The sequence below is a fragment of the Fonsecaea erecta genome, assembly GCF_001651985.1.
Source record: "Fonsecaea erecta strain CBS 125763 chromosome Unknown Scaff1, whole genome shotgun sequence".
NCBI classification, from domain to species: Eukaryota; Fungi; Ascomycota; class Eurotiomycetes; order Chaetothyriales; family Herpotrichiellaceae; genus Fonsecaea; species Fonsecaea erecta.
This window is the reverse complement of record NW_017387244.1, coordinates 1,205,477-1,230,479: the sequence shown is the minus strand read 5'-3', so window position 1 is coordinate 1,230,479 and position 25,003 is coordinate 1,205,477. Positions and strand designations below refer to the sequence as shown.

The 25,003-nt window shown below is 53.0% G+C and overlaps 10 protein-coding genes across 10 annotated transcripts; 6 read left to right on the top strand and 4 right to left on the bottom strand.

Annotated features, from left to right (window-relative positions):
* Window positions 1–134: 134 nt before the first annotated feature.
* On the top strand, window positions 135–2,420 carry AYL99_00413 (hypothetical protein; the record flags this gene model as incomplete). The annotated part of the gene is made up of 3 exons (XM_018831929.1): window positions 135–258; window positions 309–476; window positions 526–2,420. The coding sequence occupies 3 exons, from the start codon at window positions 135–137 to the stop codon at window positions 2,418–2,420; spliced, it is 2,187 nt and encodes a 728-aa protein (XP_018697808.1).
* Window positions 2,421–4,260: 1,840 nt separating this feature from the next.
* AYL99_00412 (hypothetical protein) lies at window positions 4,261–5,069 on the top strand (the record flags this gene model as incomplete). Its single annotated transcript, XM_018831928.1, has 2 exons — window positions 4,261–4,518; window positions 4,572–5,069. 2 exons carry the CDS (start codon window positions 4,261–4,263, stop codon window positions 5,067–5,069), a joined length of 756 nt encoding a protein of 251 aa, XP_018697807.1.
* Window positions 5,070–6,830: 1,761 nt separating this feature from the next.
* AYL99_00411 (hypothetical protein) lies at window positions 6,831–7,970 on the top strand (the record flags this gene model as incomplete). Its single annotated transcript, XM_018831927.1, has 2 exons — window positions 6,831–7,173; window positions 7,876–7,970. The coding sequence occupies 2 exons, from the start codon at window positions 6,831–6,833 to the stop codon at window positions 7,968–7,970; spliced, it is 438 nt and encodes a 145-aa protein (XP_018697806.1).
* A 1,499-nt stretch (window positions 7,971–9,469) lies between these two features.
* Window positions 9,470–10,752, top strand: AYL99_00410 (hypothetical protein; the record flags this gene model as incomplete). The annotated part of the gene is made up of 2 exons (XM_018831926.1): window positions 9,470–9,748; window positions 9,940–10,752. 2 exons carry the CDS (start codon window positions 9,470–9,472, stop codon window positions 10,750–10,752), a joined length of 1,092 nt encoding a protein of 363 aa, XP_018697805.1.
* Window positions 10,753–10,895: 143 nt separating this feature from the next.
* Window positions 10,896–12,350, bottom strand: AYL99_00409 (hypothetical protein; the record flags this gene model as incomplete). Its single annotated transcript, XM_018831925.1, has 1 exon — window positions 10,896–12,350. The coding sequence occupies one exon, from the start codon at window positions 12,348–12,350 to the stop codon at window positions 10,896–10,898; it is 1,455 nt and encodes a 484-aa protein (XP_018697804.1).
* Window positions 12,351–12,781: 431 nt separating this feature from the next.
* Window positions 12,782–14,647, bottom strand: AYL99_00408 (hypothetical protein; the record flags this gene model as incomplete). Its single annotated transcript, XM_018831924.1, has 9 exons — window positions 12,782–13,315; window positions 13,371–13,440; window positions 13,489–13,703; window positions 13,751–13,865; window positions 13,912–13,975; window positions 14,028–14,091; window positions 14,147–14,236; window positions 14,288–14,395; window positions 14,447–14,647. The coding sequence occupies 9 exons, from the start codon at window positions 14,645–14,647 to the stop codon at window positions 12,782–12,784; spliced, it is 1,461 nt and encodes a 486-aa protein (XP_018697803.1).
* Window positions 14,648–15,389: 742 nt separating this feature from the next.
* AYL99_00407 (hypothetical protein) lies at window positions 15,390–17,066 on the bottom strand (the record flags this gene model as incomplete). The annotated part of the gene is made up of 1 exon (XM_018831923.1): window positions 15,390–17,066. The coding sequence occupies one exon, from the start codon at window positions 17,064–17,066 to the stop codon at window positions 15,390–15,392; it is 1,677 nt and encodes a 558-aa protein (XP_018697802.1).
* Window positions 17,067–18,683: 1,617 nt separating this feature from the next.
* On the top strand, window positions 18,684–20,277 carry AYL99_00406 (hypothetical protein; the record flags this gene model as incomplete). The annotated part of the gene is made up of 2 exons (XM_018831922.1): window positions 18,684–19,058; window positions 19,126–20,277. 2 exons carry the CDS (start codon window positions 18,684–18,686, stop codon window positions 20,275–20,277), a joined length of 1,527 nt encoding a protein of 508 aa, XP_018697801.1.
* A 1,488-nt stretch (window positions 20,278–21,765) lies between these two features.
* On the top strand, window positions 21,766–22,416 carry AYL99_00405 (hypothetical protein; the record flags this gene model as incomplete). The annotated part of the gene is made up of 1 exon (XM_018831921.1): window positions 21,766–22,416. One exon carries the CDS (start codon window positions 21,766–21,768, stop codon window positions 22,414–22,416), a length of 651 nt encoding a protein of 216 aa, XP_018697800.1.
* Window positions 22,417–23,072: 656 nt separating this feature from the next.
* On the bottom strand, window positions 23,073–23,984 carry AYL99_00404 (hypothetical protein; the record flags this gene model as incomplete). The annotated part of the gene is made up of 2 exons (XM_018831920.1): window positions 23,073–23,790; window positions 23,854–23,984. The coding sequence occupies 2 exons, from the start codon at window positions 23,982–23,984 to the stop codon at window positions 23,073–23,075; spliced, it is 849 nt and encodes a 282-aa protein (XP_018697799.1).
* Between the last annotated feature and the right edge of the window lie 1,019 nt (window positions 23,985–25,003).

Genomic DNA, 25,003 nt, shown 5'->3' with positions numbered 1-25,003 from the left:
CTATAGGCTCATTTCACTGTTTGCTCCAGAAACAAAAGTCCGCAGATGCTCTACTGCTGATGGAGCCTCCAAGACTACCGCATTCCAACCGGGGGGACCAGTGAATTACCTCTCCTATTGACGATATGGACGCAATGGTGGTATCAGAAATCAATACCCCTCAGGGGGAGGACGATACAAACCGTCCCGAAGACATTCTGGAGCACCCTGCCGGCGAAGCAGAAAACAAGTTCCAAAAGGCAATCGCAGCATGGCGGAGTAAGTAAACGTCCTTTGCTTCGAGCTCGTGCTGCTGGCTAACTCATCAGACATTGATCTTTCCTCGTTGATGCCCCAACTGGATTCCACAGCCTCTGAAATTGTCGCCCAGCAGAGGGACGCCTTGCTCGAGCGGAAGGAACTCGCGCAGAAGACGAAAGACTTTCGAAAATTGGAGGATGCAGCAAAGTTAACTGAATATAAGACACTCTTAAAATGTTCGTTCACGCCCTCGGACAGGACAGGGTCGAAGTTAACTGCGTGCAGCGTATCAAACCTTCATTGACCTGATCACTGGCCATGGCAAGACTTCCTCGTCCGCGTTCCTCCAACTATACCAGTCATTGTCAGAGGCCCCGGACCCCTTTCCTCTCCTCGAAGCCTCGGTCGACTCGCTAGTTGCCTCCGAAGACACCGTTCCTAAACTCACTGCTGAGAACCAGCAACTACTCGCGCGGGTCAGTAAATTGACTGCCCAGCTCGAAGAAACGGAAAGAAAGCTGCAAGACGAAAGCAAAGCCCGGAAGGACGCCGAGGCCGGAACAAGTACTCTAGTGCAAGAAGTCGAAGCGAAATGGGAAAATGTCCTGGAGGAAAAACAGAACAACTGGACGGCAAAAGAGCGCTTCCTGGAAGACAAGGTCGAAAACCAAGACAGGCTACTGAAAGAGTTGAAAGCAAGCTACGAAGTATCTCAGAGGCTTCAAGATGGGTCGGCTGAGGCTGCATCGTCCAAAGCTGCGGCTGCGGAGCTGGAGATGATGACCTACGAACTTGAAAAGACAACCGCCCGTCTCGCCGAAATCGAAGCCAGGAACGAACAGCTTCGAGTCGACCTTGCTCGAGCTACTTCCCAGAGCTTCGAAAATCACAGTGTCGAAGATGACCCCTCCTTTTTACGCCTGCAGTCCGAAAACTCATCCCTTCTTCGAAAGATTGAGTCCGCAAGGTTCGAGAGAGAAACGGAAAAGAGAGATTGGGACAATAAGCTGCGCCAAGTCGACAGGCAACGGTCTCAACTTGCCAACGAGAATGAGGAGCTGCGCACAAAGGTCAATAAATGGTCTGATTATGAAGATCTGAAACGGGAGCTGGACACTCTTCGGTCAATTGAACTATCAATTGGCGACGATGAAGATGGAGACGAGGCCGTCGTGGACGGGCCGGTCGAGAACGGCACGAAGCAATCTCTGGAGCAGCTGCTACTCACTCGGAACAAAAAGCTTACCAACGAGCTGACGTTGCTGCGAGTATCGCACCAAGATCTTCAACGCCAGCTTGAAGATCTTCAGGAAGAGCACTCCCGGACGAATGCTGAGCTAGAGAAGTCTCAGAAACTTTCCTCGACCTTGGAGAACGATCTCATCCGCGTACAGGAGGAGGCCGCAAACGCCCTTCCCTCCTCGGGAATGTCTGTCGCCGGCACTTATGTATCTCGGCATCCAATGGGCTCTCTGCGGAGAGGAAGAGCGTCACCTACCTCGTCAATCATCTCAGGTTATGAGATGCAGCCGAGAACCAACACATTGGAGTCCCTGCGAGCGGGAGAACCAGCTGGTGGAGGATCTGGCATTCTCCCGATGATCCAGGCTCAGAGAGACCGGTTCAAACAGAAGAACCAACAACTTGAGGAAGAGCTATCCAAAACGTATGCCACGGTCACGTCCCTGCGCCAAGAGGTTGCCTCGCTTCAAAAGGACAATTTGAGCCTGTACGAGAAGACGCGATATATCTCTGCATACAATCGGGGCCCAGCTACGTCTTCAGCCTTCCATGGCGCACCAGGACAAAGCTCGATCCATGTGGATGACACAACGACCAGCCGCTGGAAATCGCAATATGAGGCCAATATTTCTCCTTTTGCCGCATTTCGTGGCCGTGAAGCGACACGTGCCTACAAACGAATGAGCTTCCCGGAAAGAATAATATTTTCCCTAACGCGGGTAGTTCTCGCCACCAGGACTTCGCGCAACCTCTTTGCTGGTTATTGTCTCGCACTTCATATGCTGGTGTTTGTGATGCTCTACTGGATGGGTACTGCGGACGTTGATCGCAAGGTTGTCCATTTGGGCGAAGCAGCAGCGGCGGCGGCGGCGGGCGGCGCAGGCCTTCGATCACCGGAGTCCTACGACCGTGACTGGCATCAGCAGGAATTTGGATAACTTCTGGCAAGCGAAGCCGCTTTGCCAAGGGTATTTCTTATCGCCGCGGCGGATCCGACATTGTCCGCAGCTCCTTTTTTCGTCATTCAGAATACCCTGTCACTTCTCACATGTCCGTACAGTTCTATCATCTCACTGTCTTTCGCCAGAGATGAGGATTTGGTACGCTGCACCCGACTTGATCACGCGTGCGCCTTTGACGAGGCAATAGACTTGGTCTTTACACCGAATACAACATCATTTACCACTTAAAAGCCACAACAAATTTGAACCCTCCAAATTCAAATCCGTGGATTGTGGTCGGTGAGGCAAACGACGCTCCTGGGGGCGGTAAGCACATGATATTTCTGGAAGATCCGTCGGAGTGAGCACTAGATCACGGGGAACATGGTATTCCATCGGATGTTAGATGGACTCCATGCGGTTTTCTACTCCGCACAAGTAGTACTGATACGATCAAGACTCCAGCGTCGTATACGTTGCCTGAAACAACTCCGAGGGGTAACTTGGGGGCTTACGTGAACGGTTGTTGTGCATTACCGAGCAAGCGAAACGGCGGGCGACGTTGCCTCCACACGAACCTCTCTATGCGAGCCACGAGACTGCCCTGTCGCCGTCTGTGCAGACCCCAGAGACGACGCTGGCTCCCAAGGTCAGCTTGATAATAGCTCTTGAGGATCTAGAAGACCTGTCTCGCACGCGGTGTTTATTCCTTCCGGGTACAACTAGGATCCGACTTTGCAAGGTACCGCCTGTCTTGGTAGTTACGCGTGTTCATGTCAGATTGCATGGTTTCTGTACTTAGCACCGAAGAACATCACCCGATCGAGCTGAGAAATTTGTCTGCGCGTCGCCACTACCCAGGAGTGGTACAATCTGCGAGGCAGCTTGACAGATGACAATGGCCGGGCCGTGGAGAAGGAAGCGCCTCAAAGAAATGCTTCTCCTCGCCCAAGCTGCCTACCGATGTTTATAAGTCCCCAGGCAAGCGCCAACAGCAATTCGATTGGATGCCCGAGTCCAAAAACCTGAAACAAGGGGCCAGACGGAGGAAAGGAATGTCTGGGCACGGTCGGGGCAGAGGTCGACTCGGAGTGCGATTTCGACGCCTCCCTCGCCAAGGTGTCTCCGCTTTAGGACTGTATATGCACGTCATACAGATCCAAGTGGACCAACCACTCTGGGATTGGTTCTGTGAGGTGGTGGCTGGCGGCTGGCCGGCGGCAAGGAAATGACCAGAGAACATCCGAGGACGCCTGAAGAAAGCCGATAGGAAGACAGGATTTGGGCGTCGGCGGCCAACACGCGGCCAGGCGACCAGCAAACCGAATACTTGCTGGCCAGGACCCGTGCGTACCAGCCTAACCAAGAGGGCACAAGAGGCTCCAAATTACCAGGTTCGTGCGCCAATTGTCCATCTATTATTACACCGGACCCTCGTCGATCAGACACACAACCGACAAATCTCCCTTGCCGCCTCTTGCAGCACTCATGCTGCCGAGAAGCCTCCACCATGGTAGGCGAACCAATTGCAAATGCAAGGACCTCAAGATAGAAACACTGCCTGCTCGAGCAAGATCCACAGCCAGAATAGCAACCATCCTATCCCTGGTCGATATACCAGTCCACTTTACAAGTTGATATAATGCGGCGGCTGGTCTCGACCGTGGCCTCTGATTTCGTGTGTTCCTCATATACAGTGTGTCCTCTCATTCTCCCACAGCTCACTCCAGCAACTCATTAATCAGTGTGAATCTTTTCCTTGCAGTCTCACAAGCATCTGCGGGCCAGACAATTCCCTTCATTAATACTATTTACGGCTTTCCTTTTCACTTACAACATGAAGTACTCAATGCTTCTCGTCTCGCTGGCACCGACACTGATGGCCGCACCACTCACTCGCGATACCTTCGAGTGGACACCGACGTTAGCTGGCTACTTCGACGTTGTCTTCCAATACATGCAGCAGGCTAAGTCGCCTGGTCAACCATCGCCAACTTGTGATCTGTCAAACGCTGCCATGCCGATCGCACCCACGCCGCTGCCCAGTCCCGCTGGACTGGTCCTTGAGCATGTTGCTGTAGGCAGAGGTGTTCAGGTATGAGTTTTTCCTTCACTTTTCGACGCCAACGATATACTGACCTTGAACAGAATTATACATGCGCCAATGCCACAGCCACTCCTGCAGCAGTCGGGGCAGTCGCGAGATTCTACAATGCCTCGTGTGTAGCGGCGAACTACCCAGATCTCCTTCCCCTCATCCCTAACTTGGCGTTACAATATCCTCTGCCCGCTGATCCCTCAGCTCCTCTTGCGCCCTCGGAACTTCAACTTTCATCCCACCACTTCTTTTCCAACGCTACGACGCCAGTCTTTGCTTTTGACACACCCGAGTCCCCCGACTTTGGCACCATCTTTGCACAGAAGGTGCACTCTTCCGACGCACCGGCCAATGCAGTCCCGGGCGTCAGCGGTACTGGTAACGGTGCGGTCCCTTGGTTGTACCTGACAGCCCGATCCGACACCGAAAGTGAAATCCAGGCTGTCTACCGTTTGAGCACTGCTGGTGGGCAACCACCGGCAACATGTGCAGACATGCCTGCAGCTTTCAGTGTGGACTACTCGGCGATCTACTGGTTCTACAAATAATCAAGTAATATGCTGTCAAGAATGATTGTATTTTCACTTCGCACGGCGTTGGGGTTTCATGGGATTTCTCAGGGCAACTTGACGCCCACATAGTGCGGAGGGGACTTTTCATGGATATTTATATTTGCGAAGCTGCTGGGGACTTCATATGGCAGCAATATACACTCCCAAATGCATACGGCATTGCTCACACTCTGAATGCTAGTTTACCTCCCTCGCAGTTTTGCTCTTCCACTGCTCACGAAGTATAGCGGAATGGAGTAAAGTTTCCCCGTAATGGATCCGGATCCCCTAGCCCCCCAGAACAACAGCTCCCAATCGTGTCTTACAGTATTACTTCCTCGCTTCTCTCCATGCTATTATCCGACATTTCCAGCCTATCTCATCGAGATCGAAGAGATCACTCCTCGTGGCGAGGAGCTGGCCGTCCTTGCGAAATGTCTTCCCTTCTCGATTGAATTCCCTCCCCGACCATAAGTTCTCGCTTCATCGCTTGTGCAGTTAGACACGCACAACAGAAATGCTCCTTGGTTCGCCCCAAGCAGACACATTTGAGGCCCACAGGATTTTAGCTTCGCGTATCCTTCCAGCAGTTCAACGCTGGTCCTGCCTCCGTTCTGTTGCCTGATCTTCTCGACGGGTCTCCCTTTTCGCGGCCCTCACCGTGTTGACTTAGACTTTGTTTCGAGTCTGGTCGAAAGTCTAAGGATGTGATCTGAATCCACTCACAAGATGTCGATTGGTGTTTTTTCGTGGTACAACATGGCTCGGACCACTTCTCCATGGAAACTATATCACGACCAAACGTTGGCTCAGGTAGCTCAGAGACCACCCTGTCCTGCACTAGAGACGAAATCATTACACAGCGTACGGTCTGTATTTCCAGCCACCGTAAGTCAGCAGACCTTGATTGGAGGGTCCGGCATGCATTGAGGTTCAGTATGCTTTGGGCCAACTGGAGGGCTGTCCTCATGGTAGCTCACTGGAGGAATAGCTTCCTGTCTCATGGAAAGCTCTGACCTGCACTTGCAAGTGCAGACGGCCCTTCAGCTACTTTGCCACGGCCCCTGTGTCAAGGTTAGCAGATACTTCTTCGCGGATCTCCACAGGAAACCTATACTCACAACAAGTCTATCCTTATGAGAGTTTCTTCATCGGATTTGATTGGAGAGCCGTTGTTCACGCACAAGTCTTTATCCCGCTTTCCCAGATCAGTCTTCACGACCTCTCCACCTCTCATCGCGATGGGGCTGATCCATGACTGTACACTCGAGGCGCTTCTTCGGCCGAAAGCCTCGTTCAGATTACCCAACCAATCATCGAGCTGGATGAGGCAACTGTGATGGTACTCCCTTGCTCTATCAAGGCATTGACCAAAGCTGGTGAGTTATCGTGGGCATGGTATGTCTTAGAAGAAAGTTTCTCATCATTTTCCCTTGCCCAACAATACTGTCTTGATACAGAGATGTTCGAAATATTTCCTGAGTCTTCTGCCTATCTGTATAAATGCCTCAATACTCTCCTTTTCCTGTGGCTACCTCCCAGACTCGAAATACAAACACATACACAGCACGCTCAGCGACAAGCAACATACTGCACCGCACATCAACTTCAGCAACACGCTCATTCTCTACACACCCGGATGCACCAAAGGACGCAAATTGCTAGACATACCACTCATTTCGGACAAATCTTTCGAATTCATCTTCAATCTTGCCGACGTTCACAGTTATCTACACATATTTGGCACGTTTATACAACATGGCTATCCTCAATCCGGAATATGGAAAGACTTATGGCCAATACAAACAAGCAACAGACAATGTTCTGTCCTGGATCAGAGCTCTCTACAACCGTCCGAGCACAACTCCCCTGAACAATCATCTCCAATTGGCCGTTTCAGCCGTTCGAGACGGCATCCAAATGCCCGAGAACGTAGTCGAGAACCTGGAGACAGCCATCAACCTACGAAGGAAGACGGCCGAGTTTCACAGACAAAATGGAACATCGGATCACGGACACGAGTACATGATCACAGTTCTTCAAACGATCTCAACCATCTTCTCCCCTTCGAGACCGACGACACCAGAACCGATTTCGGCATGTGCTACGCTTCCGGCACCATCTCCTTTCTGGCAGGAGCCCTTGACGCCACGAATCCTTACTCCTCCTCCTCAGGAGTATTTACCACCATTTCCTTTTCAGCAAGAATGGTGCCCACCTCCGTCCTGTGCATATGATCACCTCTATCAATGTCAACTACTGCCTAACGGGGCCCTTCATTCACCACCACCTTCTCCTCCACGACCATCACTACCGCCACCTGGCCTGTATCCACCATGGACATTGCCTCAGCCTCCATATTTACATTTCAACCCAGCTCTCACCATGAGCAGCCACAGTATTAATATACCGGATTCTATGTTTGAGCGTGCACCAGGCTATTGATTCAAATATTTCCCTCAAATCAAATAATCGCCAACCCAAATCAGACAGCGACAACGGCCATCTTAAATGCCACATCTTTCGGATGTACAACTTATCTGTCAGCAACATATTTCAGCTGCGACAATATCGAAGTGGCAACATTTGCAACGAGAATTATTGCCATATCTAGGCTGGCTACATCAACACCGAGTGCATTTATCACAACAAAACAGCACAACAACTGCCGCAGCAATATCATCGACAGTGCCTATTCACAGAACGCAAATACTGAGCTGGTACCGTTTTGCAGCAACTTTGGAAGGATTAAATTATGTACGAGCTAGTGGTAGGCTCACTAATATTTACTGACGTCCTCTAGTCTACACGGAACAAGCCCAATACGCGTCGTACATGGCGATACGACTGGTCGGAGAGAAGAAGGAGTTCACTTTCAAAAAGAAACGACAAGAATAGAATAGAAAATACATAAGAAGCAGAAGAAGCATAAGGGTAAAGCCTAGGGGCTTTGACCGTGGGGCCGACATCATCCCCGAAAGTGTATAGAAAATCGGTCTCGCGAGACTTTGGAAAGAGGAGGATGCCCTGCGATTGAGAGGCACCTTCTCGCGGTGCAGGGTGTGAGTAACAGTTTCCTGCGTCTTTTGGGGCTGTGAAACCAAGACCTCTCATTTTTCCCCCTCTCGCCTCTCCCTCTAGGATATGTACTCGGTATCTTGATGTTATCTTGACGTCCAGACCGTGGCACCGCCAGTGATTCGCAGGTCCAACTCATAAGCCACATCAGGACTGGACAGGGATGCTGCACCGCCACCACACCTTCGTCCATCCACAATCCATTCTCGAGATACTGAATGCCAAGATGACATCATACGGCATATGCCCCACGCATCACCCTGCAGGCGAAGAACAAGGTACCTCGTCCAGAATGTAGTCCCTGGGCAATCTTCCATGGCCAACGATGATCTTTGGCAGCAATGAGGTGTTGTGGTGAGGCTTTGCTTTGTCTTGACTTGCCTTGCAGACCCAGTTCCAATGCCGCTCCAATGATCTGAGTAGACTATATCGACAATACTGACCAGCAATGGCTTCCTTCTTACCTACTTGTCTTGAATGATTGAGTGAATGATCTGCTTTCGTCGACGCGTGGACAACCAGATTGCCCGCGTGGGGATCGACACAGCTTGGGTAATAGTCGATCCAAGCAAGCAAAGAAGCCGGGAAAAACCTGGTTAGCCTGCAAGAGCTCGACCCTTTCATTCTGATATAACCCAAGCAACCCAGACACAGGCGGCTATGAGGTTCACGGTGCTGGATCGTAACTTCCTTCGTACCTTTCAAACGGCCAGAAACCGCACAAACTTGTACCGACTTTTTCTTCTCGCCTCCGAGGCCTGGACAAGGCAGCAAACACAGCATTGTTAAGACTCGTCCGCCCTTTCAGCTGCCAACAACCTATACTTTACACGTCTACAATCATCTTTTCTGGGAGGGGAGACTTCAGTTATTGCTAAGCCAACCTGTTCACCTACCCGTCTCCACGCATCGAACCTAGAGCAGCGGCCGCTACGCCCACTCTGATACCGGAGCAGATAGATATACAGAGCCGTATCTATCCAAGCACGAATTTATTTAGGCACTACCTACAGTTCAGTTCAGTGGAGACGTCACGGTAGCCCTTGTCCAGAGCAGGCCAAACGTCGGAGGGGGGAAACAAGAACGTGACGACCGCCATTTTCCCTTGCGCCGGCCAGCAAGCCATGGCCAGCGACCGGTCGGCAAACGGGCGTCGAGAATGTGAGCAGCCCCATCGTCCCCGGCGCAGACCAAGACGATATTATCATGCCCAATCTCACAACAACAACAACAACACCTCATCCTCCTGCTTGCCACATATATCACCTCTATCAGCTCTCATCCTCCTCTCCACCATCCACGCCGCGACCGCCGTCACAATGCTCCCCCTACGCGTGACCAACAACTGCAAAGAGGCCATCTGGCCGGCGATCCTCACGCAGTCGGGGACGGGTCCGGCGAGCTCGGGCTTCCTGCTCAACCCCGGCGCCACCATGCCCCAGACGGTCGGGCTCGACTGGAAGGGCCGCGTGTGGGCGCGCACGAATTGCACGTTTCCCACAAGCGGTGGGTCGTCAGCGCCGCCGCCCGCGAGCGGCCAGGGCGGCAGTCCGTGCCAGACCGGCGACTGTGGCAATTTCCTGCAGTGTCAGGGTGCGGTGAGTGTTGCGGTCTCTTTGGGTTATCTGCACTTGCGATGTATGTGTGCATGTATATGTATATCTTTGGTGAGAGCGTGAGTAGAGCATTGGACGAGGAGAACATGATTCGAGACGAGCAGAGCATTCAGTCACTTGAACTTGGAATGAAAAGACACTTTGCTGATTTGAGGTCCGTTGGGTTTTTCCAGGGACAAGCGCCAGCGACGCTGGCCGAGTTCACCATGTCGTCAGACACTAATCAATGCTTCTACGATATCTCCCTGGTTGACGGCTACAACATCCCCGTGGGCATCATCTCCTTGCTCGCGCAGACCAACAACCCAAATCTGACCGATGTGCCTCCCAACCTGACAAACCCGGTCTGTATCGGCACCTCGTCCCTTCTGTCTCCCGTAGGCAATGCCCCGGACACGAATTTCGGCAGCAACTCCACCTATCCCCTTCCTCTCGATCAATCCGTGACCGCTTCTTTCGTGCAAGACTGGTGTCCCTGGCCGCTGCAGCTCACGCCACCCACCAAACCGGGCGACGGCGTCTATCCCTACCCCGACGACAACATCCAACGGCCCATCTTCAACCCGTGCCTCAGCGCCTGTGCAAAGTGGAACAAAGCTAAGTACTGTTGTACCGGTAACCACGGTACGCCCGCCACTTGTTCTCCGAGCCTCTACTCGCAACAGGCGAAGAAGCTGTGTCCCGACGCATACAGCTATGCCTATGACGATCAAACCTCCACTTTCATCATTCCCCAGGGCGGAGGATTTGAAGTAGTATTTTGTCCGGCAGGCAGGAGCACAAACATTCTGGCCACATTCGGGGATCAGTTGAGGCAGCTGGCACAGACGGGGCATGCGACGAGGGATATCATCGCATTGGCGCAGAATGTCACCTTCATCAGGGAGAAGAGTGCTGCCAGACGGGTTAGCGTTCCGGACACTTTCCTGGCTGTCTTGGTGGGGTTGTTGCTTGCCTGGATTGGGGGATTTGAAGTTTGGCTGTAAGAGATGAACAGAATCTGTCTGCGCAGGAGTTGGGTCTGAATCTGTGACACGAGCTGAGTGATCCTGTCGCGTTGCTGATGATACCCTTTGAACGATGCAGTCGACATTATCAATATCAATTATCGCCGTGGCAAAGCCCTTTTTTACCCCTTCTCATTATCCCCTTTGCTGTTCCACGTCCATCCGAGCGTGTTGAGGTCCAGCTCGTAGCTCTTGTTCTGCCACTGCATGGTCGTCACGCCGGGGATAATGGCCGAACACGATCCGGGCCACGGGGCATCCTCTCCTCCATACAGCACAGCCCACAAGAGCCGCATGTCCCGTGTGGGCAGTTTCTGCATGAGCACCTTGGTGGCGGCGGCTTGGATCTGCTTTTTCCGGTCCTGGAACCCCTGTGCAAAAGCCAGCGCATTTTCTTCGCTGAGGTAGCTGTCGTGCTTGACTGGGTGCGCTTTCCAGCGGCCCGAGGGCGTTAGAGTCGAGAGTCGCGGGACAGCTGGTGTGGAAGGTTGGGAGATCGCAGGTTGCGCCGGGACTTGAGCTTCAGCTGGAGCCTCAGCCTTTCTCTGTGGCTGATCCTCGACCGGCGACCGAGCTTCCACAGGAGCTTGAGCGCCAGCCTCCGCTTTGGCCTGACTCTGCCCCAAATTGGGAGGCGCACCTTGGCCTTGAGCTTTAGCCTTAGCTTGAGCTAGTTCCGGCCGGGATTTATAGAGCTGAAGTTGCATATCAAGTTGGACCAGAGCCTCGTTCGAAGCCGCCAGTGTGGAATCGATCCCGGACCCTGGCGGATTTCCCCCGTCGATCGCCACCTTCAGGTGAGCCCTCAGTTGATCCACAAACATCTGCTGCTGTTGGATCGACCTTACGACATCGTCCGGCACGTCGTCGGGCCCCTGCGATATGGATCTCGTGTGGTTATCCTCCGCCTTCAAAGGAACCCTATCCGAAGGTCCAGATGATGTGGCCTCGGTCCGTGGCGGTGTTGGAGGTCTGTCCTTGGGCGTGTCCATTTTTTTGTCCGCCTTTTCCACAGATTTCCCCGCAACGGAGCCGGAGCTCGAGTTATTAAATGATGAGGGTTTGCCGTTGGCAGTCTTCGCTTCACTCTTGCTTATAGTGGTGTCGCTGGCAGCGCGTGGAACATGGCCTGTAGCAGAAACCGTAGCAGCAGTAAGAGCTGCACCTGCACCAAAGGCCGTAGCCACTTCACTACCAGCAGGACCACCACCAGCGCTGCCTGCGTCCGCAGAATTTGCTTGTTTTGCTTGCTTTGGCTGTTTTGCTCTGGCCTTCAGACGCATCGGGGTGAAGTAGTCTTCCAGTGCCCTCCAAATATCTGAGGCGATCTCGATTGGTTCAGCAATTTTCCATGCTTCGCTCCCTGGCACCAGGGTTGACAAGATGAGGGCTTTCGCGCGTGCATTCTTGGTCCAAAAGTCGTCTGTGATGCTCGGCCTCGGAAGGGTCAGAGGAACATAGGGAGTTGTTTCTTCGACAGCTGGAGCGGGCGCGGAGGCCGCCGCCTTCGCCGCTGCAGACGGATGGGCAGGACTCTTGCCCTTGGAGGCATTAGGCTTGGATTTCTTGTTCGGCATGATGTCTGCGTGTGTGTGCGACAGTTAGTTTTTTGCGGTTCTGCAAGGCAACGAGGCGGCCTTTGCTTGAATCACCCCAGTGTCCTGGCATAGTTGATGTCACAGCGACTGACAGGGACGATTAAAAGAAGCGCCGAACAAGTAGAATGGTCCATTCAACGCAGCACAAGCTGAAGATTGGGAAATCGTGAATATACGATTGATTATACAATTCCGGGGTGGAATGCTCGGACGGAGTTGCGCTGTAGCGGATCATAGAAGCCAAAAGCGCCTTTCATTTCTCTACCGCGACTTCTTCTCTCTACCTGCCTCTGGTCCTGGAGCTCATCAACCTCATAAACCCATGTCAAACATATGTTGTGGTGAAGCCCTTGACGGGGCCTCACTGTCCAAGCTTCCACTACAAATTCAGCCGTCCGTTGCTTACCGATCTAGAGCGTGTACTTGAACCCCTCCTGTCCCTCGATTGGCTTCTCCAAAGAGCCAGCATCGACCTGGCCATTCTTTTTCCAGAAATAAAATGTGGTGCAGCAGACCGAGCCTAGGATCCAGAGCTGCAATGCGGCAGTAGTCCACAGCCCACTTCTGTACGTGGGAGCTTCCTTTTGGGCGAAGGCCGTCGAAGCGATGATGCCGCCAATCGCTCCGAATCCAATCTGAAGAGCGCTGCCCACACTCCGCTTGGACTGCATCCGAATGTTGTTGGATTGATATGCAAGAATAGCTGGGATATTCCCTTGGCATCCCGCAACCCCCAAGAAGATGCCGAAATATCTGACTCCATTCGAACTGTGATAGGCGGTGATCATGAGCCCCGTAATGACGATGATTGCTTGGGTCACAATCACAGGGGCTCGCATGTGGTATTTGTCGCCAACCCATGCGAATGCCAGAGCACTGATCACTGCAGCGCCGACTGGAGGTGCTGATAGCAAATTGGCAACGCCTGCACTGTATCCCATTCCCTGCCACAGATTAGCTCCGGCTTCCCTTCAGAGTTGACAGCACAAGACTTCTTACCTGAACGATGACTGGTGTGAAATACGCAAATGCATAGGCTGGCATCGTCGTGGACATGAACATTGTCGCACTGGGAGATGTCAGCGGGGGAGAAAGCACCGTGAAGTCGTTGGCATACAAGACCCAGAGCTTCCAGTCTTTGAGATGATGGCAGAACTTGGACCATGTGAGAGGATCGGGGACAGCGTCTTTCCGGTCATTCTCGATCCGTTGGACAATGAATGAGGCTTGCTCATGTGTTAACAGGCCCTTTTTCTCAGCCTTGTCCGGAAAATCAATGATAATGAACCATGCGATGACGGCAATGACCGCGGTCATCAGGCCTTCGATGATCTGTGCACCATTAGCTATGGTCTTGTTCAAGGGCCATGCCGTCTGACAAAGATCCATTGCCATCCTCTGAGGCCGCCTACGCCTTCCATCTGCATCAGACCATACGCAAGGATATTCGAGAAGCCGCCGACGAGAACTGACAGAATATAGAAGAAAGCAAGCCTGGAACATTAGAGCTCTGCTTGCGATACCGCTCCTTTTAACGTACCGCTTCTGGACCTCATACCGCACATACCAACAACTGATCAAGTACACACATCCGGGGAAGAAGCCTTTCAATCATTCCGTTAGTCGGCTTTAGACATTTGTGAAAGCTTTCCTTACCTGCCTCGAAGAGACCGAGCATGGTACGGCAGACGGCGAGTGCCTCATATGACTTGACGAATCCCTATGCTTGCGTCAGTCACGAAAGGCGCAGAGAGGGATCAAGGATGCCTCCTAACTTGACCTATCATGACACATCCCCAAGAAAACGCAATGAATGAGAGCCAGTTGGCGCTTCCCACTCGGCGAAGGACAATGTTCGACGGTAGCTGGAAGATGTTCAGTCTGGAATTCTTGAGAAGTAAATGCATGGTCCTTACCTCGAAGAGGAAGTACGGAGGAAAGAACACCACTAAAACGACTGTATACCGATTTTCAATCTCCAAGTTAAGATCCTCTCCCATGCCCGCAACTCGGGCGTTGGAGACCTGATCAAGTCAGCGCTGACGGAGTGTCCGAGTGGAGGGTGGTGTTCCAACATTGACACGATCAATGAGCGCGATTGAGTACAGCGCTCCCAGAATTGGAAGGAGTCGCCAGTCAATTCTCCGAATCAGCTTTTTCTCAGCGTGTTTGTCATATTCCAGGTGACCTTCATTCAGACTCAGTGACTGCTCATGGGCACTTAGATCCGAAAAGTTGCCGATTGATTCTCTATACTTCTGGTCTGTGGACGACATGGTGTCTCGACTTCGATATTGTCTTTGTTGGAAATATGCTAGTCCTCAATCTTTTGCTCCCAGATTCAACTGAGCGAAGCACCTTGCAGGAGTTGAAAGCTAGTAGGTCGGGGTCTTTATGGTTCTGGCTTCATCAGTTCTCCCCAGGCATGGCAGGCTGGGATGATGAATAAGTCGCTCCGTCCAAGAGCCTTGGCCATTCGTGTCTCGCGGTCTAATGTTCTTGCCAACCCTGTTGTACGGTTTGCCCCTCTTCCTGGCACCTTGGCCTTCATCATTCAGATGACCTGCTGCGTCGGTGCCAAGTGGGACGGTAGGACTTGCTGATGTCCTCAAGCACATGGCGAAGTTGGCATATTACAACAATGGCTGGGCCTACGCATTGCCAGGCAGGCCAAATAGCTTCTTGGTATGTCCCCATACACGGTATCCGTTTCCAGGCAGCAAAAAGAACCGAACCTTGCAGAATCCGGGGATAGCGCCCTGCAGCTTATGTACGAGCTCAACCAAACTCTAAGCCTGAGCCAATAGCTACGAAGCCGTCCTTGTTGGTGGTCCAACGAATGGTACACCGCAGTGCTAGTACTATTCAGCCGGATTTTGAGGTACCCGAGATCCCCATGATACTATCTACGACCATGCGATGAGGGCCAAGAACTCCAGATGGGACAAGAAGTACAGCATTTCTTCAGCAAGGAGGAGGAGTGTTTTTTTGGAATCTCGACAACGACCTTGCATTATACTACTCTAAACTCGTCGCCAACCAATCTTCCCTACTCATCACTTTCTGCGTGATCAGATCCGCGGCTTGAGCAGCAATGGCATAGGTCGCGGCCTGGAGGTGCCCGCCAATCGGTAGTGGCATTACGCTTGCATCCACAACTCGCAACCTAGCGATGCCTTTGACTCGCAGCTCAGTATCCACGACAGAACCCATACTGGCTGTTCCCGCTGCGTGGAAGAAAGTCCGAGCTTCGGATCGTACCCGATCGTCAATTGCTGAATCGGAAGACTCGACTGTCAAAGGTTCGAAGTCAGGCGGAGGATTGTCGGACTCGATCACGTCTGACAGGGAGTTGTGCACGGCTTTGAGTAGGCGACGAATCCCATAACGCCAAAGAGTGCGATCGACATTTGTTGCATTATAGTTGGGATCAATGACCGGCGAGTCCAATGCTGAGGTGGAAGATATGCTGATTCTGCCACGAGAAGTCGGAGACATGACTCCAACCACGGCGCCAATGTGTGTTCCGTCGAACGGAACATGCATGTTGGTGATCGGTGGCCCACCCGGGACATATATCATGATTGATTCAAGGTGCGCTGCCCGAGAATCGAGAAGGGATGCGGCATATCCGTTTTCACCTTGAGATGGACCGCTGGCCAAATCTTTCTTCAATGCCTCCTCTAAGAAAGACCTTGGAACGTTGTCAGTTACAACCCAGTCCGCAGCAAGACCTAATTGGTACGCTGGGTCAGCCCAAGGTCCGGCTGCCCCTCCCATGGCAAGTCCCAACGAAGGGTCTTTGAGTCGAAAAGCAAAGCCGATAAGGAGGTGATCGTGGAAGTTCTGGCCAACCCCAGGCAAGTCGAGTTGTATCGGGACGTTCGCTTTCCTCAACTCTGCAGCTGGACCGATCCCACTAAGCATGAGGAGCTGTGGCGTGCGGAATGCCCCTGCCGAGATAATGACCTCTTTTGATGCCAGAAACTTCCTCCCGTCGTGAAGTTGTACACCCGTGGCGGTAAGCTTTCCGTGTCGCTCTTCGAGAAGTACCTTTTGCGCCACGGCTTCAGTCAAGACTTTGACATCCCTCAAGTCAAACACTTCACTCGTAAGTTGCCTTTTTCCATCCTTCCAGCTCTCGACCAATTCGCCGACACCCAGAGGGTCACCGCTGTTGGCATTCTCGATTTTGTGCAGACCGAGGTCAAGCCATGCCTTCAAGACTCGGTCCCTCAGGGGATACTTGCGGTTAGGGCTGCTCTTCGACACCGCCACAGTTGAAATATAGTCCTTTTCAGTCCTCTCGAAATATGGCAAGAGACCATCATAACTCCATCTTGCGTCTCCCACAAGCTTACCCCAGCGGTCGAAATCAAACTTCGGCCCACGAGTCCAAGTTGCATAGTTGGTTGCGCTGCCGCCACCCAGAGCTTTCCCACCTGCTTCGTATAGGGACCGGCCGTTGAGGTGAGGTTGAGACACGGTCTTGTAATTCCAGTCAATGTCCGATCCGTGTGCTGCGAAGCAAGCCAAGGGAGCCTGGGTTAGGGGGTGACTCGATACGTCAGAGCCAGCTTCAATCAACAACACAGAAGGTGATGATTTCGATTTCGACAGAAGTGAGGCTAGCGTGCCGCCGGCAATGCCGCCGCCGACTATTATGTAGTCGAAGGTGTTCTCAGTGGCAGCCATTCGAGGACGATTGAGGAGTTGCTCAACAACGATAAAGTAGGCTTTCGAAGCTTTCGGTCTTTGGCGTGACTTGTCAAGACTTCAGACAGCGCGAGTGATGACAGTGAGGTTTGTGGGATGGCTGCTGATGTCGAGAGTGCGTTCTTATGTGAATGGCGTACCCCTCTCACGGTCAACGGAGTCAACAACGTTGCATTGGAAACGACATATCTTGGGGCAACCCATGAGCGGAATTGATAATATTATGATTCCCCAGTTCCGCTTCGTCAGCATTACAACCTTTGGGGATGAATGGCTTGGTGGCCCGAGCCTTGTTCGAAACAAGCAAACATGAATTGCTGACTTGATCAGCACACTGCGACTCAAAAGGACAGCTGAGGCGAGAGGTTCCGAACTCAGTAGGTCTCCTCTTTCCCGTCCGGACTGATTGTGCTATATCCACACGATCCGGGTTTCCGCCCCTGCAACGGTAAGTTTTGGGCCTGATTAAAAGCCAGGAAGTTCAAGCGACATGTTCTTTTGTGGCGTTTCATCAATTAAGTGCAGGTTCTAATTCACGACGAAATCAGAACATATCCGGAACGGCTCGCGCACCCTGCAAGTATTTCGCCGTGTCGACAAGTCGGTGCCGGGCCAGGACATCGTACATAAGGCTGTGACTAAGCATACATGTGGCTCTGGGCTGGTGAGGTACCGTTCGGGCATTCTCGATATCTGGACTATGGCAAAATGTCGGACGCCTGCAAGTTCCAATGCATGTGAGCAGGGCGCGGCAAACAGAACCCGGAACCGGGGACTTCCGCACCATTGTCACAGTGCTCAGGAAGAGAGACAAGAATCTTATCTTGGCCTTCAAAAAAGTGCTGATCTGACCGCCATCAATCTTTTAGTTGCCACACCCTCTACGGCCCAGATGGTGCCAGATTTTGATGAACCCTCACTCGGATCAACTAGCATTCCAAGACTATATGGTGTGGCTCCCTTTCTGCATGGCTTGGAAGTTCTCGATGTTGGGTGAGGCAGCTTGCCACCGTGCCACCATGGGTTCGAGAATAGGGGTGTCTTATTAATCAGAAATGGCGAAATTCTGTCCCCACGCCCGGTCACCCAGACGCCGGATCTCACTAGGACACTCCGCTGGGGTGTTCGAACTTCTGCAGGTACCGGAAGATTAGCGAATAGGGCTCAAATCTCTCGGAGAAGCCAAGCCCTTTGGCTCTACGATGGGCTCGGGTTGACAAAATTGTCCCTCTGGCCCGACCGAAGCCGAAATACTACTGTACTTGGAATTTCAGCCTTGCTATCGGCGGATTCATCCACCTCCGAGTATTGGATTGGTACGTCGAGCGAGACCGACGGAATCGCACACAATCTCGGGGCCAGGAGGCAGCAGCACTAAGCTTGCTTAACAATGCTTGTTAGCTGAACGCTGATTATCATGTAACAGTGTGATCTCAGGCAGGCGGCTATTGGCCTTCCTTTAGTGAGGAAAGAAATGCACTATCGAGGATTGCACCAGAGACGCCGGCTTCGACATGTTGCTATCTGTTTCGGGCATCTCGACTATATTCACTCTAACCTTTACTGCATCGCAAAAACTTCATGTAGGGAGTCACCATGGCACCTCACCAGCAATATCTTTGGGTCAGTGTGGACTCAAAGGGAAGAGTGGGACGCTCCGATGGACAAAGTAGCAACATCAAATCGCACTGCGCACAGTACTATCACCAAGTCAATCGGCATAAGGTACAACATGTGATGGTCGACTTGGCAGTCCCCGAGGCCACTCCATCAGAATCGCCCAGACAATCGCCAGTCCCATCTATATCCTCTGGAGAAGAGCCAGAAGTGGGCGACGCCCCAAATAGACAAACGCTCATCAGCCGGTCCGCTGGGAAGTTAAGCCAACAAAGCAGAGGACAGATCGAGCAAAGAGTCAGAAGGAGGAAGCCACAAGAATGGCGAAGAGTCCGATGCCACAGGTTTCGAAAGGTATCGAGATCCCCCGTTCACACACTGGGGCTTGGGGCCTGACACAATGGAAGCTGACACGCGTTAGCAATCTGGCGAGCGACCGCCCAAACCTCACCCTTTTGACATTCGACAGGAGGATTTGCCTTACTTGGCAATGGAATCGGATTTCGATGCAGATGTCGGAGACCCGTTGACACGTTGTGTCAAGCTGACGGTCTTTTATTCCCGAGCTGCTTTTATGTCGACTTCCTCATGTCAAAGCATGTCTGTAAGCCACGAGGCGTCTCCAGTCCAACACGCACTGTACTTCTACAAGCTCTCTGCAATCCAAATGATCCGCATCCGACTGAGCGAGAATCCGCAGAGCCCAGACCAGACCATCTTCTTGGGCATTGTTAGTCTCGCTGGCTGTGAGTTCATGGCCAACAACCCAGAAGAAGGTAGACTACATCTCGAAGCTTGTTTGGAGATCGCACATGCTCGTGGGGGTCTTTGCACGCTGTCCAATCCTGAGTTGGAGCTCATGTGCCTCGCGGAATTCGAGATGGCCGCACTTTCAGGAAATATACCGTGTGCGCCTCTCCGGGACATGGAAGCGGCCGTGTATTCGAAAATCTCCAAAGACCCAACCGGTCGTTGGGCGACGTCTGACCTTGCGAGATTAGCCTTTTTGTGCACCGAAGAAGCTTCGCAGACCTGCAAGGGTCTTGCATGCTTGCTCCAGGCGACGGACGGTCTCAACAGTTCAATGGCTTCGAAAACCCAAGCACAGATTCAAGATAATCTTGTCCTGCGTCGTCTTTTCGCCGGCTTCTTGCTATGCTCCGTCCAGCCTCTTACGACTCAGTTGCCAGTCACAGTTGAGATGAGCCTACACGAATCGTTGCGAATAGCTGGCCTACTCGTTGTTGCGGCCACATCCTTGAAGAACATGCCAAAAGGCCACCTACTGGAACGCCTCACTGCAGATCTAGCACTACACCTACAGCTGATACCTTTGCCCTTGTACCGCTCGCCCGCCGTGGCCTCGACCATGCTGTGGATCTACTTCGTGGGTGCCGACGGATCGCTCTTCTTCCTGCGAGGCATCGCACAGCTGGCTCGCATGCTAGGTTTCGAGAACTGGAAGGAAGTTCGAGAACAGTTGAAGCGGTTCCCCTACGTTGGCGATGAGTTTGACAGCCCATTCGAGGAGATTTGGAACTCGGCAATATTATGGTCGAACTTGCCGACGTAGCAATGCGATGACCGACGTATCAGGCTGGTCCTGATCACATATTCTTTCTTGAGCATCGCTGAAAATGTTCTACCTAGACTTCCAGTCCCCTCGTTCCAATGTCTCTATTCCTGTTCAACATGGTACGGTTTGTTCCCTAGGAACGATTTGTACAATATCTGCGACATTCCTCCAGGCCGACATAGCCCTGTCTTCCACAGCCCGCCGAGAAGCTTTCAGCGGAAGGTTGGAACAGGGGGACGTTGGGATAGGGGACGGCCCCTCCACTAGGAGAAGACCTACCCCTAACGAGCACACGGGCCAGTTGAGCTGCTCGAACTCGTCTGTATCTAGAGGATCTCTCTCCTCTTGACCCACCGGCGACCGATGGGATAACCGGCCACCGGTGAGCGCCACTTGAGAACGCCTCGTGTCAGCAGCGCCACAACGTACAATACCCTGTATTCGTACTCAAGATTTGCCTGAGCTTTTCCTAGGACCTACTTCTCCTCATGCACAATATCAACGTTGCTTACTGTGAGATGATAGGAGCCCGTCTCGGGCGATACAGGATCTCAGTTCTGGCCTCCAAATCTCAAATGCCGCTTGAGACACACTGAAAGCCCACGCGAGCGGCTGAACCAAATCTTCACGACCAGGTCCATTTCCTGGTCCCAGTGGAGAACATGGGGCTCGTTGGACTGGAGAAGTATAACTTACATCCTTGTGCCTGCTGGCACCATCTCTCAGCCTGTCTCCTGCCCGTTCCTTACACAGATTCGGCGTAAGAGAGACATACTCAGCAGGAGTTGATGGACCCAGTGAATTGTGACCCAAACTCTGATGGCTACACTATATGATGGCATCCACGCAAAGAATGACAGCTGGGATCAACGGTAGGAATTGGGTCGCATGTAGGCCAGCCAGCGGCCAGGCTGTGCGAGGCTGAGCATTGGCCCGATCTTGAAGGTGTCAAGTCCAAACGACCTAGTAACCGCCGACCTTGGGCCTCACTCAACTAATGGTGAAGTACTTCAGTACTTCAGTACTTCCGTCTGTCCTGCTCTTACCTCGCTGAATCACCTACTCTCGCATGCTGTTTGTCTTGCAATCTTTCATTTCCGCAGGCTATTAGCTGCAACATATCCACCAATACAGACTCGGGTCGATAACATTCATCACTCATCCTTTCACACCCCTTGCAGAACCGACGCCCCCCCATACGCGACGAGGCACTTACTTACATCGGCATTGGAACGGTGGCGCCATGCCACGGGAGATGACATTCCGTGGATACCCCGGCAGCAGGACAATCATGCACCTGTGTAAGTCCTCTCCTCCGCTTCCCAACGCACCTGCCGGGGCTCATAACAACACCTTGTCCGCGGGAGGAAGGAAGACATCGCAACTCCGTTCAACAACCATGGGCTGATCCTTATTGTCGTACTCATAAAAGGCGTCACGATCTGCATCTGCATTTGCATCGCGTGGCAGTGGAGTATGGGAGCAATGCAGAACGAGTATCTTCCCTGGCGGAGGGTAGTTCGCAGCCTCGAGCAGCGTCAGACGCTGCAGAGCCTGCACACGCACTTCACACTCAAGCTGACCGACATCCAGTGGTACGGACGTTGGTGGACGCTAATCACGCCGGCGTTCAGCCACATGCAGGTTGGCCACGCCGTCGGGAACCTGGTGGCCTTCATGGAGTTTTCACAGATGCTGCTGGCCGCCGGCATCCACCCGGCACACTATGGCGCGCTGATCCTGGGCTCCGCAGTGTCGGGCCACCTGGCGTTCCTGACCCACGTGTCCTGGCGCCGCGCAACCCCCTGGTGGTGGACCCTGCTGCCGCTGGCGCCCCGCGTCGAGCCGTGCGCGCTCGGCCTGTCCGGCGTGGTCACGGGCCTGGGCGTCGCGCTCGCCCTGGCGGCGCCCAATGCCACGGCCACCACCACGGTGGTGGTGCTTTCGAATGGCAGGACGTCGCTACCCGCTTGGGGGCTCATAGTCTTGTACCTGATATACGACACCGCCCGCCTGGATGACCTGTCCTCGGAGTTCGGATACGTGGCATGTCTGGGCGGCGCGGCTTTCGGGGCCGTCTTCTATTTCTTCGAGCTAAGGGGCAGGAACGCACTGCCATTCGTGTGGCGGCTGTAGGAGGAGGAGTCAAAAAGAATCAATAACTTTATAAAACGTGGATGCTCAGAATTTAGGCCTAGCCAATTGTCATTCATTTCATGGCCAGCGGCACGGCTTGAGCTACAGGGAACCACAGCCCGACGAGCAACTTGGAGGTCAGAGCGCAGATTGGGAACAAAAGAGGTTGGGGAGTTAGGACTACACAGAGTCTGGGGGATATACATGATCAGAACTACTCTGTGCCTTGTACAGGTAAAGTATTTTGGTTTGGGGGGGTGCCTATCAAGCCATCACTCTTCGGGGCGGAAAACACCTAGAAGCCGCTCCAGGAAGAGGCGACAGGGCGAGAAACTGGGGCACGTTGGATCGTTCGCTAGGAGGAGGATTCCATTTTCAGCCTTGTTGTCAGATTGATGGAGAGATTGTCAATTGCACCAGTGAGTGAAGCGAATAGATGAACCACCCATCGAGGGTCAGTCAAACCAATGCATACGAATCTAGTAAACATGTAGAACGTGACTTGCACATTCTGACTCTACAGTGCATGGCCATGAAGGAAGGAAGCGACAAGAACACACATAGCCTCCACACGGAAGAACTGGCAGATTTATGGATCAAACACACAAAGACACCAATGGCCTCATCCGACTGTAACCCATTCTCCTGCCCAACGCTCACCGAAGCTTCGCCATGACTCGCTGGATGCAAACCTCCTTGGCCTCCTTTCTGATCTCCTCGCTCGCGTCGGCCTTGAGTTTGATACCCCTGGCGTCGGTGCCGGTGTCCACGGGGACTTCCGCTAGCAGCTTGAAGCCCAGGCGCTCGTAGGCGCGGATGGCCTGGTGCGTGGTGGTGTCGAGGAGGACCGGGGTGTTGGGGAACGCGGCGAAGTGCTGCTCGATCTGGTAGGCCATCAGCGCCGAGGCGTAGCCCTTGCCCGCGTACTGGGGGTTGCTGGCGATCATCTGAACGAAGGCGCAGTCGCCCTCCTGGAACCCGCGCGGGGGGAGGTCCGGGAGCGTGCGTGCCCACATCTTGCGGATGTTCTCCTCGAAGACGAACTCGATGCGGTAGAAGCCCGTCACGCCGTAGTGCCAGGGCAGCATCATGCCCAGAAGCCCCGACTGCCACAGGCCGAGGAGGTCGAAAGTCCCCATCCGCTTCTTGGGGGCCAGCCAGAGCAGGATGGCGCCTATATCGGACTTGCCGTCATCCGATGTGTTGGTTTCGGCCACGAGAACCAGCCCACCGATCCGTCTCGTCATCTTGACCAGGCTGCGATAGAACCGGACGCGAGTCTTCTGCTGGCTGTTCATATGTGGTTTGCTGGTGGGTGTGCCGATCATGACGGGCTCCAGCGATTGCGATACGCCATGGAACCAATTGTGGTTCCTGCGAGGTGTCAACCGGCTCCGTCCCATCACGCATGGTTTCAGGATATCAGTGACGACTCACCAAACCGGGAGAAATGAATTGCAGAGTATCCTCGAGAGCATGTCGTCCTCCTCTGGCTTTGCCGCTCGGAAAATAGGGGTCGACGCTCTCTCAGATGCCACCGGCGTTCTTTCGGCCTGGTTCGCCGCCATTTCTTGAGTGTTTGCTGCAAGCGATGACGGAGCAGCGGGATTCTTGAAGTGATTTGAAGGTGGAACAAGAGGCGGACGTCCTCTTTTTGAGGGCTCAGAAGATGGTGCATTGTGTCGAGCTAACAATGCCACCAGCGACCAAGTCCGTCACGGACATTGCGCGGAAGCGATAATCTCATTGGCTGAAGCAGCTGAACGAGGGGAAATACGATATACGACAAACAACTGCAAAGCCCATGTCGCCTGACAATGTAGTGCCCATCTGCACGAACAGGCTGCATAGCACTTACAGGTACTGCAGTTACGAGGTATACGAAATACCGCGGGTGCCAACCAACGTAGCTGTTAAAGGGCACAAGAGGAGACGATTGTTAGAGCTCCATGCAGCGAAGAGGGTCTTGTTGCTCTGTCCCAGATCGTCAACCTTCCAGAGAGCTTCGTTCAACAGCAATAAGGCGGCCACGCCGGATCCCTTTGCTCTCTCACCGTATTGAGAGCTATGTGCTGAGTTTGTCGTGGATTTGGCTCTTATCCAAATCGAGTACGGACCCAACCTGCAGAATACCGTCTGCTCAGACGCCATCCGCGTGCGCAATACTGAGAGTGAGGTCTTAGCTTTTGGGGGATGTATTTTGACAGGCTCGAATGACCATGTCTCTGGTAATTCAACGATCGAGTCTGCAAGGAAGATATATAGAGGGCTAAGAGAGGGAAAAGCAGTCAACTAGAATACATGGTTGTTGTGCCAAACTGCCTCCATAAAGCACCGCTTCTGGTCTTGTGCCTCAAATAGGGCGGCATCATCCTGTTACTAGATATAGATGAGAGACCGTGCCGCTTTTATATTTGCTCGACCTCAGCACTCACCCTCTGTCCTGAACTTTCCCATCAGTTCACCCATTCCTCCCTTGGCCATCACATCCAACAAGAATGACTGTGCTACCCCCAACTTTCGCTGACAACTGTCGGCAGCGACATCCAAGCGGCATCTTGATAATCCACAACAGGCAAAGATGGAG